Source organism: Orycteropus afer, unplaced genomic scaffold, assembly GCF_000298275.1.
Source record: "Orycteropus afer afer isolate SDZICR_OR568_19922 unplaced genomic scaffold, OryAfe1.0 scaffold00026, whole genome shotgun sequence".
Classification (NCBI taxonomy): domain Eukaryota; kingdom Metazoa; phylum Chordata; class Mammalia; order Tubulidentata; family Orycteropodidae; genus Orycteropus; species Orycteropus afer.
In genome coordinates, this window is record NW_006921613.1 from 16714107 (window position 1) to 16733814 (window position 19708).

Here is a 19708-nt window from a genome sequence, read left to right on the forward strand (position 1 = left end):
ATGTTGTAAGAAGGGACCATTCCCTGGAGAAGGATGTCATGCTTGGTAGGGTGGAGGGTCGACGAAAGAGGGGGAGGCCTTCAACGAGATGGATTGATATGGTGGCTGCGATGATGGGCTCAAGGATAGCAGGGATTGTGGGGCTGGCGCGGGATTGGGCAGTGTTTCGTTCTGCTGTGCATGGGTCGCTATGAGTTGGAAACGACTCGACGGCACTTAACAACAACAACAACAACTTTGAATTGTCCATATTTCATGTAGCTAGGAACCCTCACAAAAATAGGAAAGGAGATTTCCTATCTATTTGTTGCTGTGTCTGTATCCTCACAAGGATTGAACTATGGGAAGCGGAGAAGGACACAGCTACCCTACTCTTGTGCTTCTCTCTCTAAAATAAGTTCTTGTTTTCAGTTATAAAATTTCCATCTGGTTCTTTAAATCTTCCGTTTCATTTGTTTTGAGAGTGTGAACCCTTAGAGTATTTTTATTCTAGCTCTTTAAAGTCTTTGTCAGATAATTCAAACATTTGTGTTCTCTAGGTATTGTTGGTATCTGTTAATTGTCTTTTGTCATTTCAGTTAAGAATTTCCTGGTCATTTGTATGCTGAGTAATGTTGGATTGTGTCCTGGACATTTTAAATATTATGTTAGAAACTCTTGATCTTGTTTAAATCCTGTGGAGGATGTTGTTATTTTTGGTTCTAGAACTATTTGGCCTGGTGTATTCAGGCTTCATGTTCTGACCAATCTTCTTTGAGTTTCTGTTTCAAGGTCAGTTCTGTTTTCAAAACCTTTGTAGTGTACTCCAACCTCTGTACGAGCCACCCAGTGGCCAGCCTGGGATCTGGAAAGTGGTTGATGTTTTTGTTCAGTTACCAGTTTTTAGTATGCTGTTGGGGATCAGATTCAGGCATGCACAGCTCAAGGGTGAGTCCAGGAGTTTATCAACAACTTTATGGGGTCACTTTCCCAAGCTTCTTGCAAGCATTGGTCTATGTGGTACTTTCTGGTTTTCTGGGGCTTTCCTTTTCAATCCTGCAGCCAGAAATCTAAGGCTTTTTTTTAAAATCCAGTTACACCATACTTCTTGCAACTACACTCACGTCAGAGGCCAAATGTTGGGAGGACAGAATCGAAAAAATGTCAGGGGATTTTTCCATCCATTTGAGCTCACAGTTCCTTGGGTTAGAGAGTAAGGTTTCCCTCCCTCAGAGTTTTCAGCACCTGCAGCCCCCCTGCTACTGCTGTTGCTGCCAGAAGACTCCCTTCCCTTCCTCAAGCTTGAACCAGGGGGATTCTCCTGGAAATGTCTGACTCCCACGTCCAAGTTTCAGGCAGCCTGAGTCCAAACTAGAGAATGCCAGTGGAAAATAATGGTAAATTCACCTCCAGTTTGGGAGGATTTTTAATTCTGATTATCTACTACTACTATTTGCTTTCCAGAGTTCTCAAAGAGCTGTTCTATGCCTTCTGTCAATGGTCATCTCAAACAAAGTTAGTCAACCAAATAAAACTGAAGGTTGAGGGCCACATTGGCCTGTATATGTGTGCATCAACACACATGTAGAGGATCATAAATGCAGCCAAAGCTCCATAGAGAGTGCTGCTACTGGAACTAGATGAGAAAATCAAAAGATGAGAGGGAGTTTAACATAACAGCTATTTACTGGTTGTTTTCATTTAGTGGTAGTAGTAGTTGTTGTTAGGTGCCTTCGAATTGGTTTCAACTTACAGGAAGGAACCTACAACAGAACAAAACACTGCCCAGTCCTGTGCCGTCTTCACAATCATTGCTTTGCTTAAGCCCATTGTTGTAGCCACTGTGTCAATCCACCTCTTTGAAGGTCTTCCTCTTTTTCACTGACCATCTACTTTACCAAGCATGATGTCCCTCTTCAGGGACTGGTCCCTCCTGATAACATGTCCAAAGTACACTTCTTACCATTTAGTAGTTAATCAACAAATATTTCCAGAAAATCATGTTCAAGGCACTGCGCTGTGCATCATGAGCACAAACATGGATATTATGCTTCCATCTCTCATGAGCACAGGGAGGGTCAGCAGTAGGACAGGTAAGTGGTACAGAAAGTAAGGACATGAGCTCAGAGAAGGAAAGATGGAGCATGTGACCTGGAAAGAGGTGGCAGCACTTCCCAAATTTTTAAAAAAGAAAGAGGGAGGAGGAAGCTAACTTTGTTATGTGTCCACTCTATGCCAGTAATAAATATTAATAATCCTCACAATAAAATTGTGAAATATTTATTATTAGTTTCATTTTATAGATGACAATTTTGAGTGTCAGAAAGATTAAGAACTTGTCCAAGTACTCTGCTGTCAGCATCAGTTCCTAGAATCTCTGTGGGGTACCATGAGGTTTGTCTCACTTATTTTATGGACATGGTGTAATCCAATCTATATTCATCTATGAGAAAGTTCAAAAATTCTTAATGGTCTCCAAATCTCCTAATCCTTTAAAGTTTAACTTATATATTTTATATAAGCTGAGTTTGGCTTTAATATACTATCTCTGGAGCCCTCAAAGTATCAGAATGTATCCCAAAAGTTAACCACTTGTCAAATGACTTCATCTTTTAGTAAATGTGTTATATTTATTTAATCCTCATAAATCTGACTCTGAAAAAGAGAATCACTTTATATCATTTTATTTGAATGATTCTCTCAGTAGTGTTATTATATTAAAACATGGCATTTCACAAAAAGAGAGCAATTGGAAGTGGGAGTGAATTGTAGCATGAAGGATGTAGGTTAGATATGTGAGAAATTGTGGCTGATGAAGCCAATTAGACAGTGGGAATGAGTTACCCTGGGGAGTTGTGCTCTCCCTTCCTCTGTCCTGGTTCAGGTAGAGCTCTACCCAAAGATTTCTTGCCTGTGGGGGACTAAATGATCTCCTAGGTGCCTTTTGAGAGCTCTGGTGGCATAATGCCTAAGGCACTTGACTGCTAACCAGAAAGGAAGATTGTGCAGTCTACTTCTGTAGTGATACTGCCTTGGAAACCCAAGGAGAGGTTGCTATGAGTCAGATCCTACTTGACAGCAATGAGTTTTTTGAGGTGCCTTTCAGCCTTCAAGATAGAGATTTGGGGGATGAACAGAGCTAAGAAGTCTAGGTTTTGACTCTTACTCCCTCTGTGCTCAGGAGAGTCCCTATCATTAGAGCTGAACAAAGGAAAAGTCACAGGTGATTTCTTCCATCTTTGAGTTATGCAGATACAGAATCGACCCTTTGGTTCTCTGCCTCTTTTCTGCCCCAGCTTGTTGGTTGGTAGCTTAGCTGATGGCAGTTCCATGAGAAGGTGAAAGGGAAGGGATAAAACAGGCAAACATCTCATTTTCCTGCTGATGACCTTTGCCTGTGACCTGAAGTTTGGGGATTGTTGGTGGTCTGTGGCCCTCAGGTAGCATGATTGTCTCCAGTTGGCAATGCCAAATTGATTTGGCTCAGACTTGGTCTTTTCCCAAGTCACATTTTCAGGTATTCGTAAACCTGTGCAATGATGAGAACACTCAGGCACTTCCTTACCCAAGGGATAGATATACCAACATATTGAATCAAGTGTTTTTCCCAGAGGTTTGTCATTCATTTTTGCCTTCAAATAACAATATTCAGTTGGCAGCATATGTGCAAGATTTTTTCAATGGTGACATCTTGACTAGTGTTGTGTTTGCCCTCAGGTTCTTGGTCTCAGCATTGGTGGCCTTGCTGTGCAGAGGCACAGAAATGACAGGGATGTGCCTAATCCTTGGGGGTCCTGCTGAGCTCAAGGTTCCTGCTTCTCCTCCATTCACTCCTACTCTCAGACCCAAGAACTGCAGGAGGGAGCAGCCACACACTTCCAGAAGTCTTGCCTCCTGTGTTTGCCCTATCACATTGCTATGCCTAGGCCATGGTCCTACCTGATGCATTTGGAGTCCTAGTCATTTCCAATTTTTATTGTGATTTGGGTGAAAGTTTGGCGGTAATCTTTTACAAAAGCAGATCACAATGCCTTTCTTCCATGGCACCACTGGGTAGGTTTGAACAACCAATGTTTGCTTAGCTGCTGAGTATAAACCATTTGTGCCACCCAGGGACCTTTGAGTGCCCATTAGGGGATGCATTTCCAAGCCCAACAGTTATTTATAGATTGAGAGGCCCATTGCTGCTCAGCCACACCTGGGAGAGGCTCTCGGGGAACAGACAAGTTCAGAGACCTGAGAGTGCTCACCTCACAGCACATCCTCAACTTTTACATCTACCCAGGTTCAGAGGCTCAGCCTCTGGTTAAGTCTGGGGTGGTGCAGGGATAAAGTTGGAGGGGACACTTTATCAGCCCCTTCCTATCTTTGTTAGTCTCTACTCCTTCCTTATCTGGACTCTTGAAGAGTTCTCAGTCTTATATATGGGTCCTGCAAATAAAAGTTAATTGCTTCCCCGCATCCCAACCAGATTGCCACCCCTAAAGCTTTCTCATACAGAAATCCAGGTGCACCACTGCCACCTGGGTGCTAGTCTAGGAAATAGTGGGTCCAGGAGGGGCAGTGGGAGGTATTAGTCTTAGGATCCATTCTGGAGAGATCCTGCAATAGTCCTCACTGTATGTGGCTGGAGGCATGTGCACTGGATGATCTAATAGGATTTTTCCATCACTCACGGTGGAATGTAAAATGAACAGATGCATAGTGGAATAATAGTTTCGCATAATGGTCTGCACCGTCTCAAGCCTGCTAGAGGCAATTTCTAGAATTGAATGGATTCTGTTTAGTTATTCTTTCCATTTACTTTGAGCAATGGCCCTGAATGTTTTAAATTAATTAAACCAGCAATAAATGTCTTAAGGAAATAAACATCCACCTTGTAAAGATACCTGATTACCCTTTTTTTTTAGGTTCTCTTTTTATCCTCTATTTGTAAAAGATGGACGTGGGGTGTGATTACTCTGGACAACTAATAACAGAATCGGAGTCTAGCATATAACATGTGATCATAGACATGAGATCATTTATAGAAAGGGAAACTGAGGCCTCAGAGAGGAAAATGACTTACCCAAGCAATTGTAGTTGGGCTCTGCCTTTACTTACATCACTTCCCTTCAGTGCCAAACTCCCTGCTCGAAGCTGAGCAAGGAGAACTTACCTCTTAGCATGGAACTGCACTGAACAGGGAGAGGCTCAGGGCATGTATCCTGAGCAGCAGCTGGATCCACTCCCAGGGAAAGGGGGAGAAAGGAGAAGGCTGGTTATGGTAGCCAAGACCCAAGTCTGACTGAGAAAAGCCTTCAAGAGTGCACATGCGAGGTAGAGACTGCAGGGGCAGTAGGTCTGGGGCAGCTCTCAGCACACAGACAAGGGGCCTAGGAGAGGAAGTGTTCTGGAGCCACAGGCAGCAGAACTGGGGTGACAAGGGGAGCTCTTTCTCTGAATTGAGTTTGATGGTGACTGCCAGCTTTAGTTTCTGATGGTCCAGTTTATGGCACAAGTGCAGTGAGTTTTGAGCTATTAAAAACAAATGGTAATTAGGGACTTGAACTTCCAGCCAGAATTGAGCAGCTGCCAATGACATGAAAAGCAGAATTTGAAAACCTAGCAGAAAAGGGCAGAGTTTCTCTGTAGTATTTAACTTCAAGCCTAAAGCTCTGAAGTTGGTACTCTTGAAATGTGAAAATGTCACACGGCTCCTGGTCTTTGTGACTGGAGTCTTTGCCCCTAGAGCTGTTAATGACCAGTGAGTGTTGGAGAGGCATTGATCTAGTCCATTGAGTTTCAGATCAGCATCACCTGAAACTTGTTGTTGTTATGTGCCGTCGAGTCGGACCCGACTCATAGCGACCCCTCCTTGGGTTTCCGAGGCAGTATCACTACGGAAGTAGGATTGCCCAACCTTCCTTCTGAGGAGTGGCTGGTGGGTTTGAACCGCCAGCCTTCTGGTGAGCAGTCAAGTGCCTTAGCCACTATGCTACCAGAGCTCCTGAAACTTGTTAGAAATGCTAATTTTTAGGCCTCATTATAGATGTTTTGAGCCAGAAACTCTAGGTGGAGCCCAAGAATCTATGTTTTAACAGCCGTCCAGGTGATTCTGATGCAGTCTCAAGTTTGAGAACACTGGTACAGAGCATGGTGTGGTTTTGAATTTACCATATGCTGAGGAAAGTACCTTTTGAGTGAGTTAGCTGTCTCCTCCTACCTTTCATCCCTCACGTCTCCTGCTCCACCACTAGCACAGCCATTATTGGGAGATTTAGGATTTGTCATACTGCTTTCCCAGGCCTCAGCATTTGTTCAGTAAGCCATCTCCGCATCCACCTGTTGGTCCCAGCTGTCTCACTCCTAGGGTTGGGTTACCCAGTAAGTAAGGTGAGCAAGGCTTACTTGCGTTTACTGACTAATCTGTAGTATATTTCACCACATCTAAGATTCTGCGTCTAGGTATGGCTGGCATCTCTCTCTCTCCCAACCCCACAGTACCTTCCTACAGAATCAAAGCCTCTTTGCAGATTTAAAGTCCCTGACAGGGACAGAGTACCTAGTAAGCAAGTTAAGCACAGGTTTTCTTGTGCTTACTTACTAATCTGTAGTGAACAATTTCATGTGGGTTTCACCACCATCAAACCCATGTGAAATTGTTCACTACAGATAAGTAAGCACAAGGAAGTCTATGCTTACCTTGCTTATTGGATAATGTGTCCCTGGATGGGAGCCATGCAAGTACTTTGTATTCAGATTGTAGCACCTGCTATAAGGCTGCCATAGGGCCAGGTGGCTGTGTGACTCCCGGGGTAGAGGCCAGACCCTGAATGGAAGGAATCAGGGTTCAGAAAGGGAGGGCCATGTATTCTGAGAGGCAGCTGGATCTGCTCCCAGGGAAACAGAGAGAAAGACTACCTAGACTCCTGCAGCCACTGACCTCACCTGATCCTCAATAAATGCAATAATGTCTTTGCTCTAGCAGCCCCCATTCTACAGACAAGTGAAGGGAACTGGAATGATTTCATGATGCCAAATAGAAATCTGTAAGTTCAGATGCCAGGCCCGGTGCCTCAGGGAGCCCTTTTGGCAATCCTCACTCGGGTCAGAGAACGGCTTAGCTCATCGCCACATGGTACTGCATGCAGATGATGTGTACGTGGGGTGGGACATCACATTGAATCTGGAACATGGAGGTCACTGCATACAGTAAATGTCATGGGAGAAAGGACTAAGTGTTCTGTCAGCACAGATGGCCCAAACCAGACACAACAAGGGCAATTAAGACCCTCTGAGCAGAGCCTTCAAACATGCTGTCTTGCAGCTTGTAGGAGCAGGGCTAATAAGAGGGCTAGGCTTATTGAGATATCAGTGGTGATACTTAAAGTGCCAAGGCGACCTCATTCCTATGTGGATTCCTTGCAGCTGTAAAGTTTCAGAAAAGAAAAAGCTAGAGCTGGACTTGAAGTAAAGCAGACCACTTGTCTGCCTTTCCCATGATGAAGCCACTTAAAGTAAGGTGACTCTTAGAAGCATCACTGTATCTTGCTATTGAGTGAATATATTTTGGTTGTATTTTTCCAGCCAGCACTAATACCTCAATGGACTAGTCATGTAACAGCTATGTTGTTGTTGTTAGGTGCCATCGAGTCATCTCTGACTCATAGAGACCCTAGGAACAGCAGAGCAAAACACTGCCCAGTCCTGTGCCAGCCTCACAATACTTCCTCTATACCTGAGCCCATCGTTGCAGCCTGTGTCTGTCCATCTCATTGAGGGCCTTCCCCTTCTTCGTCGACCCTCCACTTTACCATGCATGATATCCTTCTCCAGGGAATGGTTCCTTCTGACAACATGACCAAAGTAGATAAGACAAAGTCTGGCCATTCTTGCTTCCAAGGAACATTCCAGCTGCACTTCTTCCAGGACAGATCTGTTAGTCCTTTTCACAGACCATGGTACTCTTAGCATTCTTCTGCAACACCACAACTCAAAAGTATCAACTCTCCTTTGGCCTTCCTTATTCTCGTCCAGCTCTCACAAGCATAAAAGGCGATTGAGAATACCATGGCTTGGGTTAGGTGCACCTTAGTCCTCAAGGAGACATCTTTGCTCTTCATTGCTTGAAAAAGGTCTTTTGCAGATTTGACCAATACAATATGTTGTCTGATGTCTTGACTGCTGCTTCCATTGGTGTTGATTGTAGAATTAAGTAATATGAGGTCCTTGACAACTTTAATCTTTTCTCTGTTTATCGTGAAGCTGTTTATTGGACCAGTTGTGAGGATTTTTGTTTTCTTTATATTGAGGTGTAACCCATACTGCAGACTGTAGTCTTTAATCTTCATCAGTAAGCACTTCAGATCATCCTCACATTCAGCAAGCAAAGTTGTGTCATCTGCGTATCACAGGTTATTAATGAGTCTTCCTCCAGTCCTGATACCACATTCTTCTTCATATAATCCAGCTTCATGGATTATTTGCTCAGCATACAAGTTGAATAAGTATGGTGAAAGGATACAACTTTGATGCACTTCCTTCTTGATTTTGAACCATGCAGTGACTCCTCGTTCCATTCGAACAACAGCTTCCTGGTCTATGTACAGCTATAGAATTACCAAAAACCCAACCAGACTTGTTACAAAAAACTCATTACTTTGCTTGTTTGTTGTTCTTACACACACATACACACACACACACACACACACACACCCTCTCATACAGTGTTGCTCCAGATAACTTGTGAAGAAAGTCTAGAATTTTGGAGCAAATGAACTTTCCCTTGTCTCTAGTTTAGCACCTCATTTCATTGCCCCCCCCCCTTTTATGCAGAGGGCAAATGTACATGTTATTTGGCAAAATGATTTTGGGAATTGGTAGGGTTGTAGGGAGTGGCTTGGGTGACCAGGGTCAGGTAAATATGGCAAGCTCAGCATCCTCATTGATTCTTGTAACCTTGTAGTTATTTTCCCATTTCCTTTTCCCCTCAGTATTTTCTAAAATTGTTGAATAAACAGGCAGGAATATTGGCCTGTACCAGCACAGGTGATGGACCTGAGCTGGACACAACCTATTAAATGAAAGAAGCCAGTATTTTTGAGCCCTGGCATAGTCTCCTTTCTAGCTCTCCTATAAGGTCACTCATGTTTCCCTAGAAGTTGATGGGGTGGCACAGGCAGCAGAGAGGAGGAGGGATTTGGGAAGGTGAAGGCATTGAGGAAGAACACGAAACTTGGAGTGAAGACCCTGCTGTGCCACGTGTTAGCTTGTGACCTCAAACCAGTCCCTTAATCCCTCTGAGTTCCAGTTTCCTTATCTATAAAACAGGGCTACTACAACATCTCTCAAGGGATTATGTTGAAGCTCAAAACAAGAGACATAATATACATAAAAACACTAAGTACTTTTCTTACCAACTTCCTCCATCTCCTATAACATTTTCTTCCTTGAGGATGAATGGATTTGAACAAGAAGAAGCTTCAGCAATGAGATTCTGTACTTAATGACCAAAAGCCAGCCCTCTTTGGACAAAAGCACACAGGCAGATCCTAGCTACATGTCCACAGGCTCAGTGTCCCCAGGCTGGTAGAAATAGCTACCATTTTGCAAATCTGCCCCACGGCACTCTCAAAGCATGGATTTACACCTTCTCCATACCACTTGACTATTTTTTCCCAGACTATTTCAGAAGAATAGGAAATATCAAATACATGCCATTGATCTAAACTCCTCCAAGGCCTGGCAGCTTCTACTCTGTGCCACGGAGAGGAAGGCAGAGCTTCCACGGTACCTTTATTATACTTGGGAAGGAGGAACTGAGTGAGATGGAGGATGAAATACAATACAATTTCAGGAGTCACTATACCTTTTAATGCTTTCACATTGGTGAGGGGAAAAAAATCATTTGACAAAACGTATTTCATTAAATTAACTCAAAGCCTCAGTCGCTCTCAGAAAATATAATTGGTTCTCTCTGGGGTGTTAAAGCTTTGGAGCTAACTGTAGCCTCCGACTCTTCCCTCTGAAATCCCTAAATGACTGTTCATCGTGTTGGCAGATAAAAGAGGGAGGAAGGGCAAGTGGAGCCCCAAGCTCTCTGCTCAGAGTCCCAAGTTCCCCAGAGCATGCTCGATCACTCACAGCCACTGGCATCCCCAGCTAGGCCCAGACAGGCCATTCACACTGCTTTTCCTGGAAGGATGGCCATGACCTCCCCACTGAAGTCCCTCATCACAACAGATAGACAGAACTCTGAGGTACAGCCTGATATCTTGGTCTGTGATCCTGCTGGTGGTACAAATCCATGTTTCTGAATGCCTCCTTTCCCAGCATGACACAGAAACAACCTCACTGCAACATCAAAACTGACAGTCCCAAGAGTGGAGTGATCCTTCCTAGCCCTGCTTCTGAGTTCTGCAGTCTGTCTCCTCTGAGAGTGGGAAGCAGAGGGACTGTCTGGGCAGGGTCCAGCTATGGCCCTGCTGCATTTGTAGAGACCTGCCACTAAAGACAGTATAGCTTGCAGATGGACATCTCTGCATTTCCCTCTGGAATGAGCTCCTCGATCCTCTCCCAGGGTGAGGTGCCAGCTTCTCTGGCTGCAACCTCAGCAGTTGCAGAACAGATTGTGTTGGTTTAAGACTAAACAAGAAAAGTGGGCTCCTGGGCCAGGAGCTCAGCAGGATTTCCTTCCCTGCAAAGAAAATGGAAATTAGTGTGGAAGGTGCTGAAGTTAGGAAATGTGGGTTCCTGCTGTTAGCACTAGTGCCCCTATCCTTCCTGTGCCTCAGAAAGCTGGACTGGGTATGGTGGGTGAACACAGGGGCAGGAACTGCACCCAGTAATTAATTCACACTTTTCTGCTGCTCCCTTATGCCATGCCCTTAAGAAGTTGAGCTACTGTGGCTATTCCTCTGTGACATTAAAGAGCTGTTACACAGCATTTGCTCTTCAACCTGGCAGATATTGGTGTGCACGTGCCCTTAAAAGGAACAAACCACTGCCTTCGAGTCAATTCCAACTCATATGGACCCTGTAGGACAGAGTGGTACTACCTTATAGGGTTTCCAAGGCTGTAAATCATGTGCCATGCCACATGTTTTTCCCACAGAGTGGCTGGTGGGTTCAAACCACCGACCTTTCAGTTAGCAGCCCAGCCACTTAACCAGTGAACCACCAGGGTTCCTTCCTTAAGAGGACACTGGTCAGGAAAACAAGGAAGTCTTTGGTCTACAATAAGTTTAAATAATGACATTAAATTAGAATGGAGCCTGAGATGCCTGTCCTCTTCCAGATCCCCCATCTTGGTGTAGCCTTCTTCCACCCCTGGACTCTTGTGCTTTGGGACTGCAGGTGCTCACTTCCTGCTCCCCACTCCATCTCATGTCTGCCTTCTCTAAGGGCCGTGAAACCATGGCCAGCTCCCATTTAGCAGCATGCAGCCCAGGATCTGCAAAAATTGTGATCACTCTTGCCCTGTGACCCTGAGGGAGGCACAATCTCTTCAAGCCTGATTGAATTTCCTAGCAGGGTAGAACAAGGTGAAGCCTAATGAGTAGTTTTTACATGTTAACCCTCTCCATCATGCCAGAGCCCTTGGGACTAACCTCATAATGGGTTAAAATTTAAAAAGCTCCTCTCTTGATCAAGAGTACTAATTATGAGGCAGAAAATGCAGTTAACCTTGAATGGTTCAGGTCACTGGCCAACCTTGTTTACTGCTTGCTGCTTTAGTCCCTTCCCTAAAAATTAGACCATCAAGAACCAGAACCAGGAATTCCATGGAGGAGCAAAAATGGGAATTTTCCCAACCTCAGAGTTACAGAATGATTCTAAGGGGTCCATGAATCGCTCTATGCCCCCACACAGTGAGAATAAATGGGTTGTACTTATATGCACTGTTATTTTCAAATATGTATAGGCCCTGTTGTGGTTTGTTGTTGCTGTGTGCCGTCGAGTCGGCCCCGACTCATAGCGACCCCTCCTTGGGTTGCCGAGGTAGTATCACTACGGAAGTAGATTGCCCAATCTTCCTTCCGAGGTGTGGCTGGTGGGTTTGAAACACCAGCCTTCTGGTTAGCAGTCAAGTGCCTTAGGCACTATGCTACCACAGCTCCTTGTTGTGGTTTATAAAGTATAAATTTATTTTTTAAATGGGTGCTTAATAAGTTATTTGGACCCAATAATGTCTTTGAGGGAACTCTGGTGACGTAGTGCCTAAGGCATTTAACTGCTAACCAAAAGGCTATCAGTTCAAACCCACCAGTCACTCCTTGGAAGGAAGACTGGGCAATCTATTTTCATAGAGATACCACCTCAGAAACCTAAGGAGGGGTCACTATGAGTCAGAATTGACTTGACAGCAGTGACTTTAATGTCTTTGGGAAGAGAATAACCTCAGATTTAGCTAGAGGGTAAGGATTTGGGTGCTCTACCTCAGCTCACTTGCCCTAAAGATAAAAATTCTCAGGCCTGTAGCTCTGACTTTGTGACTAAACAGTAATCACCTGCATGTACCTGTTTCTCCAGTATAATCAATGGCACAACATTCAGTGTACAACACAGTTAGCCATAGCACCAAGCTAACTTCAGGCAAAGGGAAGAGAAGATGGAAGTCGCTGGGCTTTGCCATCCACCAAAGGAGAAGGCTGGCTCCCACAGAATAGTCCAGAAGCACCTGGACTTACGGCAGGAAACCATGGAGAGGAAGGATATCCTTAGGACACAGCAAATTTCCCATCTGAAGTACAAAGGGACCTACAAAGAAAGGATGTTGTAAAATTTGTATACACTTGCCCCTACCAGCAACTGCTGGGGAACCTACTATGATGGTTCAGCTCCATGTGATCTCTCCCAAAAGCCTTTCTCAGGCCATTGCACCAGCCACCGGGGTGAGTACTCTGAGGGAGGGGCATGCTGCAAACCTCTTTGAAAGGTACCACAGCAGTGCTCTGAGAGGTTTCTGCCTTTATGTTTGGGCTGGGAATTTAAACTTCATGGAATTTCGTACAAGGTCTGTTCCTACTGCCTTCCCATACTACCGCAATCCCTAGCCCTGGAAAAATAGAAAAGGGAGATGTTGCTATTCATTCATCTATGCAAAAGCCGTGTAGCTCAAAATGATACAACTACCACTGGTAAATAGAAACCAGAGGGTACCTCATCATGGAAAGCTGAAGGTTTCACCAGATGCTGAGAAATACAAGATCCTTTTTTATTAGTATAGGGAATATATAATGTGTTTTTTTCACACAACCACTGCAAGAGAAAAGCCACAGTTCCATTTTCTTTCTGTGAAGTGAGAGAACTCCAAGGTGGGAGGGGGAGGTGCCCACATGGTGCCACCATCTTTATTTGAGCTGTTCACTCACTCATCATTCAAATCCTGCAAGGATAAGCTTCTAATACATTTACTGAGCAATTTGGTGTCCTGTCTCAGTTTTCCTTGAGTTGTGTAGGGTGAGCAAACAGAGGTGAGGTGTAAACCTTTTGTTAAGGTCTTAAAGACCTGCCTGTTCTTGGAGCAGGGCCAGGCCCCTCTGTGATCACTTGCAACCCTGGGCCTTGGCACAATGTGAGATACTTTGGATCTTGTAAGGCAATCTAAGTTTGGATGCAGGGTTAGACATGGACCCATCAGAGGCAACCATCTGAGCTGAGGTGCAGAGATCATTGGGGACAGGCGTTGCAGAGCTCCAGATGTTCTGACAGTTCCCTGAAACTTCCCAACTCATTCCCATACCCACCCAGGCAGTCTTGGGAGAAGGTTATGGTTAGAAACAGCCTAGACTGCTAACATTTTGTGAAGCCTTTTAACCAACCCTCTACGTTCTATTGATTCAGTCATTTATTTATTCAGCAAATAATTATAGAAAACCTACTTGTCATGTCCTAAGCCCTGTGCTGAGTTCTGAGGAAGATTCTTGCCTTCATAGAAATTACAGTCTAGAAAGAGAACAGGCAATAAATGAGTAAGTAAACAAATAGAGCAACAAGATAATTACAGATTGCTTCCTACCAGCCACTCCTGGGAAGGAAAGTTGGGCAATCTACTTCCGTAGTGATATCACCTCTGAAACCCAAGGAGGGGTTGCTATGAGTCGGATCCAACTCGATAGCAGTGACTTTGGTTTGGTTTGGTTTATATGTGCTGTAAGGACCTCTTGTGGTATAGTGGATAAGGCATTTGGCTGCTAACCAGAAAGTCAGCGGTTCAAACCCACCAGCTGCTTCGCAGAAGGAAGATGGAGCAATCTACTTCCATAAAGATTTGTTGTTATTGTTGTTATGTGCTGTCGAGTCGGCCCCGACTCATAGCGACCCCTCCTTGGGTTTCCAAGGCAGTATCACTATGGAAGTAGGATTGCCCAACCTTCCTTCCAAGGAGTGGCTGGTGGGTCTGAACTGCCAGCCTTCTGGTTAGCAGTCAAGTGCCTTAGGCAAGAATTTGTAGGATATGCTAAGTGGAAGGGGAAAAAAATCACAGAATAGTATATATAATATTCTAGCATTTATACTTTAAAAAGAGGAGATGTGTATGGAGTTTTTGAGTGGTGCAAATGGTTAAGTACTTGGCTACTGACCACAAGGTTGGCAGTTCAACTACACTCAAAGGTGCCTTGGGGGAAAGCCCTGGCCATCTACCTTCATAGCCATTAAAAACCCTATGAAACACAGTTCTGCTCTGAAACACATGGGATTACCATGAGTTAAAATCAAGTTGAGGCAACTGGTTTTGTTTTATGTATGCATATGGGCTTGCCTACTTATCAAATATCATATAAAGAATATACAGGAAGCAGGTAACAGGACTTGCTTCTGGGGAGGGGAGCTGGAACATAGGATGAATAGGTCAGGAGAGAGAATTATTTTTCATAGTATATCCTTTTGTACTGTTTGAATATGTGCCTGTACTTACTCAAAAAAAAAAAAAAAAAAAAAAACTATGTCTAAAAACTTTTGTATCACTCTGGCTGCTGTGTGGAGAATGGATTGTAAAGGGCAAGAGTGGAAGCAGGGAACCAGCTGGAAGGCTCTGTCCACTCAAGAGACAATGGTGACTGACCTTTGGGGTTGATAAAGGAGCTGGAGAGAAGTGAACGGATTCAAGATATACTTTAGAGGCAGAGCTAAGTGGACTTGGTGGAATTACTGCTGTATTCCACACTGACATTCCTCATGCCTACTAGTTTAGGAATACTTTGTGTATTAGGGATGGGAACTGGGCTTATCTTTCTTTACTCTCAGTTCTCTGACATCTTTGTGAGGGGAGAAGGGTTCTTAGGCTCCTTTCAAGTGCTAACATCTTCAGAATTCCAGAGAACCCCAAATCTAATTGCTAAAAAGGCAAGGAGGCCACATGTTCTGACCTCCTCTAACCTCAAAGAGGAAGACAGAATCACCATCAGTAGCCCAAGGCCTATTCCTGCAAGGCCAGACATGCTGCCTCCCTCCAGCCCTTTCACCAACCGTTCCTCCCAAAGCACCCACCACCTCTCTCCTGGGTTCAATAATTCACTGCAGTGACCACACAGAACTCACAGATTATGGGGTTTATTAGGGAAGCACCAGGCTACAATTCAAGTTCAGGAAAAATGCTCAGTCTCTCTCAGCCCACTGTCTCTCACCCAACAGTTCTCACAGTCTCTTTCCCAGCAGTGCGTGTCTCTCAGGAGCGCATATATCTTTCAGCAGCATGTCTTTCTCAGCCAGCAATCAGAAAGACTTCTGCCTCTAGGAGGCCTCCTTTTGAGCCTGGAAGAGTGGCCAAGCTAGCTAATCATAACATCAGAATTCTAAGCACCTGGGAGAGAGGGAACCTCTCAGAAAATTACTTTGTGCCACTCCCAACAGAAATACCCCAGGTGGATAACATTTACAATCAGGAGCTCCTCAGTAGCTCACGGCAAATTCCACCCCTGAGTTCACAAAGACTTGTGGCTAGAAAAGCCATACCAGGTAATTTACTGCACCATGCTAATACATCATAATATGGAGGACATGGTTATGGACAAGTGCATCTTTTCTATCAATAGGCAATTGTTATACACAATTTTAATGACTGTTAAAATAAGCTCATTCATTTCTCAAAGGAGATTTCTTTCTTTGCAGAGAGATGCCAAAGGCCAGTATCTGTTTGACCTTCTTTGCCACCACCTGAACCTACTTGAGAAAGATTATTTTGGGATCCGCTTTGTGGACCCGGATAAGCAGCGGGTAAGTCGATATTCAAAGCAAAAAAGGAAGGACAGGATTAATAAGTAAGCCTGAGGCCTTACACTGGCACTTATTCATATTTAGAGCTTAACCTCAAGAGTCAGGCCCTCACCCTGTGAAGGCTTCACTGTCTTGGCATAAAGATTCCTTAGCTCTAGACCACAGTACAAACACACACAGGTCCAAAAGTAGCATGACACCTTGCTACCAGATGTCCTCACATTTTATAGGGGCCCATTCACTAAATAACGATGGACTATTTTTTATAAGAGGCGCTCTGGTGGCACAATGGTTAAAGCATTTGGCTATTAACCAAAAAGTCAGTGGTTTAAACCTACCAGCTGCTCCATGGAAGAAAGATGAGGCAGTCTGCTTTATAATGATTTACAGCCTTAGAAATCCTATAGGGCAGTTCTACTCTGTCCTATAGGGTCATTGAATCGGAATTGACTCAATGGCAGAGGGCTTTGTTTTATTTTTACAATTTGTTTATCTTTTTTATTTTTAGTCTAAGATGTCTGTCCTTAAGAAGGAAGGCCAGTTACCCCCAGATCTCTTCATCTCCAAGACGGGGTGGTATATGAATAAAAAAAGAGCAAAATATGCTCTGTTCATTATTTTTCAGTTAGGTCAGAATGTGCTTGAAAAGAATAAGCAAGCATGTAGGGCTGATAAAGGTTAAAAGGAGAAGAGACAGAGTAAGATCAGGAAATGAGAACTCACTGCCATGGAGTCGGACCTGACTCATAGCGACCCCTCCTTGGTTTTTCCGAGGCAGTATCACTATGAAAGTAGATTGCCCAACCTTCCTTCCAAGGAGTGGCTAATGGGTTTGAACCACCAGCCTTTTGGTAAGCAGTCAAATGCCCTAGGCACTATGCCACCAGAGCCCAGGAAATGGGAAAGAGGAGAAGTTAACATTTATGGAGCACCTACTGTGTACCGGGCTCTGCACCAAGCACAAGCCTAATTCTTTGATCTGATGTTTATTGAACACTGAGTTGTGCCAGGCCCAGAGCTTCACGTATTATTTCATTTAATTCTTACAATAAATGAGATGGGTATCCACAATTATAATATACATTTTCCAGATGGGAAAATAAAGGCTCAAACAGGTTAAGTAACTTGCCCAAGGTAAGTAGCAAAGTAAGACCTGACCTCAGAACCTGGGTGATTGTTGAGAATCTGGGCTGAACTCATACCTGGGATCCTCTGAGTGATTCAGTGCCTCGAGGAAGGGATGAAGCAGAACAGAAAGACTTGAGAGGGTCCTGAGGGTTGAGGGAAACTGGACCTTTAAAGGACATGTAATCCTAGATCCAATCATTCATGGCAGAGATGGAGAAGGTAAGCTCCCTGGCTCCCCTAAAATAAAACTCTTTCCCTCGGTCACCAGGTAGTCTGAACTCAGCCTCACACCATCCCCACATCACTGCTTACTCTGTAGGACTCTACATGGTGTCTAGGAATTCTCCTTTCTCTCCTGAGGAGCTGCCCTCCCTGCTGTTCCTGATTCAGTCCCAGGGGTTGAAAATGCCGTCAGCTTCTCTCTACAACCCTTCAAGCCTCCAGAGTCTGAAGATTGTATATTGTGCCACAATGGGCCATTCACCCACATAAAGAAAGAAACTCCTCTCTGAATCTTCTTATTCTCTTCTCCTGACCCCACCCCTAACCCCATGTTGTCCCTTTATTAGTGATTCCGGGACCCAGATTGAGCCAGACAGCTGCAAAAGGTAACTCTGGCCACCACCATATTCTTGGAATCCTGTCAAGATTTCTCTACCAGACCCATAAAATCTCTTGGACAAACTGTGACAGCTTTCCACTGCCTTCCCCTTCTTTCCTAATCTCTTCCAGATCAATCCTTTTTTGACCTCTCACTGTGCAAACTAGAACTAAAGTCTTCTCTCCAGCTGTTGCCAAGGGGAGTAGCCTTTTTGTCATTCAGCCTCTTCTGCCCTCTACTGATAATGCATCACACAGTCATTCCTCTTAGTTTCCATTTTCCTTTGTTCCTTTTAATCTACCCGTCTTATGTCTTAAAGTGTTGTTTGCTGAGTCTGGGACACTTGCTACATTCTCCTCATTGTACACAATTCCTGTGTGCTCTGAACAGACGGGCCTCTTCCCACCTTCACTGGCACAGCCTGGAACCCCAGTTCTTTCTGTGCAATTTCATCTCTTGCCTTTGCTCCCCTGTGAAGCCGAACCTCCGTAGGCCATGTAATGTGAGAAGGACCTCTTAACCACACTGAGTGGCTATAATGAGTTGCCAGCCTCATGGGAACCCAGATCAGAGGAAGCAAGAGAGCAGAATGTCAGCCCAGATTAGCCATGTGGAGCTGACGGAAGAACTGGCTCTTAGTGGGTCCATTAACTGCATGACCCATGCCCAGCCCAGAAGGTGAGAGCTGGGAATCAAGGGAGGCCAGGATGCTGCCTGCGTGGCCCTGGCTGCTTTCCTGCCAGAGGAAGGATTCTGCCAGGACATTATTCTAAATGGAAGGAGCCAAAAAAGAGAAAGGCATGGAGTCAGTTCCTTCATTCATCCAATAGCTGCATATTGAACACTCTGCTAGCCACTAGGAATACTAGGAATAAAAAGCAAGTATGACACATAAGTTTTCTGCCCTCACAGAACTTACAGCTAATGACTTTAAGCTACTTCTAGAAAATCAAACCCCAAATCACAGTAAGTCTAGCTTTCTGCAAGTTGGTGAGTTTCCTTATTAGCATAAAAGCCATAAACATCAATAATGAATTTTTATAAGCACTCATGTAGAACTGGAAAACAGCTATAGAGTGACCTTATTACTTCCTTTCCTCAAACATAAATGCTGTGGGGGAAGAAAATGTATTGCACCTGGGCCCTGCCTCTATGAAAATCCAAGGGAAATAGGACACTTATTCACCAATCCTAAGCATTGGTTGTGGTTAGTTACCTTAGGAGCCAGATTTCAAACACCTCTGGATGCCAAGAGATCCTGAACACCTATTCTCCAACAAGAGCTGACAGTCTATGCTATTCAAAGATGGTATGTACACCAGCCATCCCAGCCTGCCTTCACAGCATTTCTGACATTCTGCCTGTCATACTTTCTAGAACCAATAGCCTCTGTCCCTGCCCCTCTGCCAAAACTAGTTGGCACATAACACAAACAACTACCCATTGTAGTCAGCGTTTCCCTACACATGCCCACGGGACTTTGTCCCCATCACACATACATGCACATACTGTGCCTACTGGCACACCAGAAACATGGCTCAGAACTTTGGCACCCTGTTTTGGAAGTCAGCATTTCCAGGCAAGCCTAGAAACAGCATCTGAAGCCAGAACTGTTTTCTCTCTCACAGCTGGTTCTATGGGAAGATTATTTCAAAAAATCATCTCTCTCTTTACTTTCCAAACCTACATTTCACAAGCTTTTAGGCTGCTTTCACCCTGGGCTACAACCCATCTAGTTATTTAAATTGAATAAAACAAGTCATCTTCCACACTGCTTCTCATCAGAGTTTTCTTGCTCTC

At 44.4% G+C, this 19708-nt stretch overlaps 1 protein-coding gene across 1 annotated transcript in view; it reads left to right on the plus strand.

Annotated features, from left to right (window-relative positions):
* Window positions 1-19708, plus strand: part of FRMD5 (FERM domain containing 5) — a 382954-nt gene that overhangs the window by 299916 nt on the left and 63330 nt on the right. Inside the window, exon 2 of the mRNA XM_007935243.2 lies at window positions 16075-16179. Coding sequence (XP_007933434.1) covers window positions 16075-16179 — 105 coding nt within the window. The remainder of the gene's footprint in view (window positions 1-16074; window positions 16180-19708) is intronic.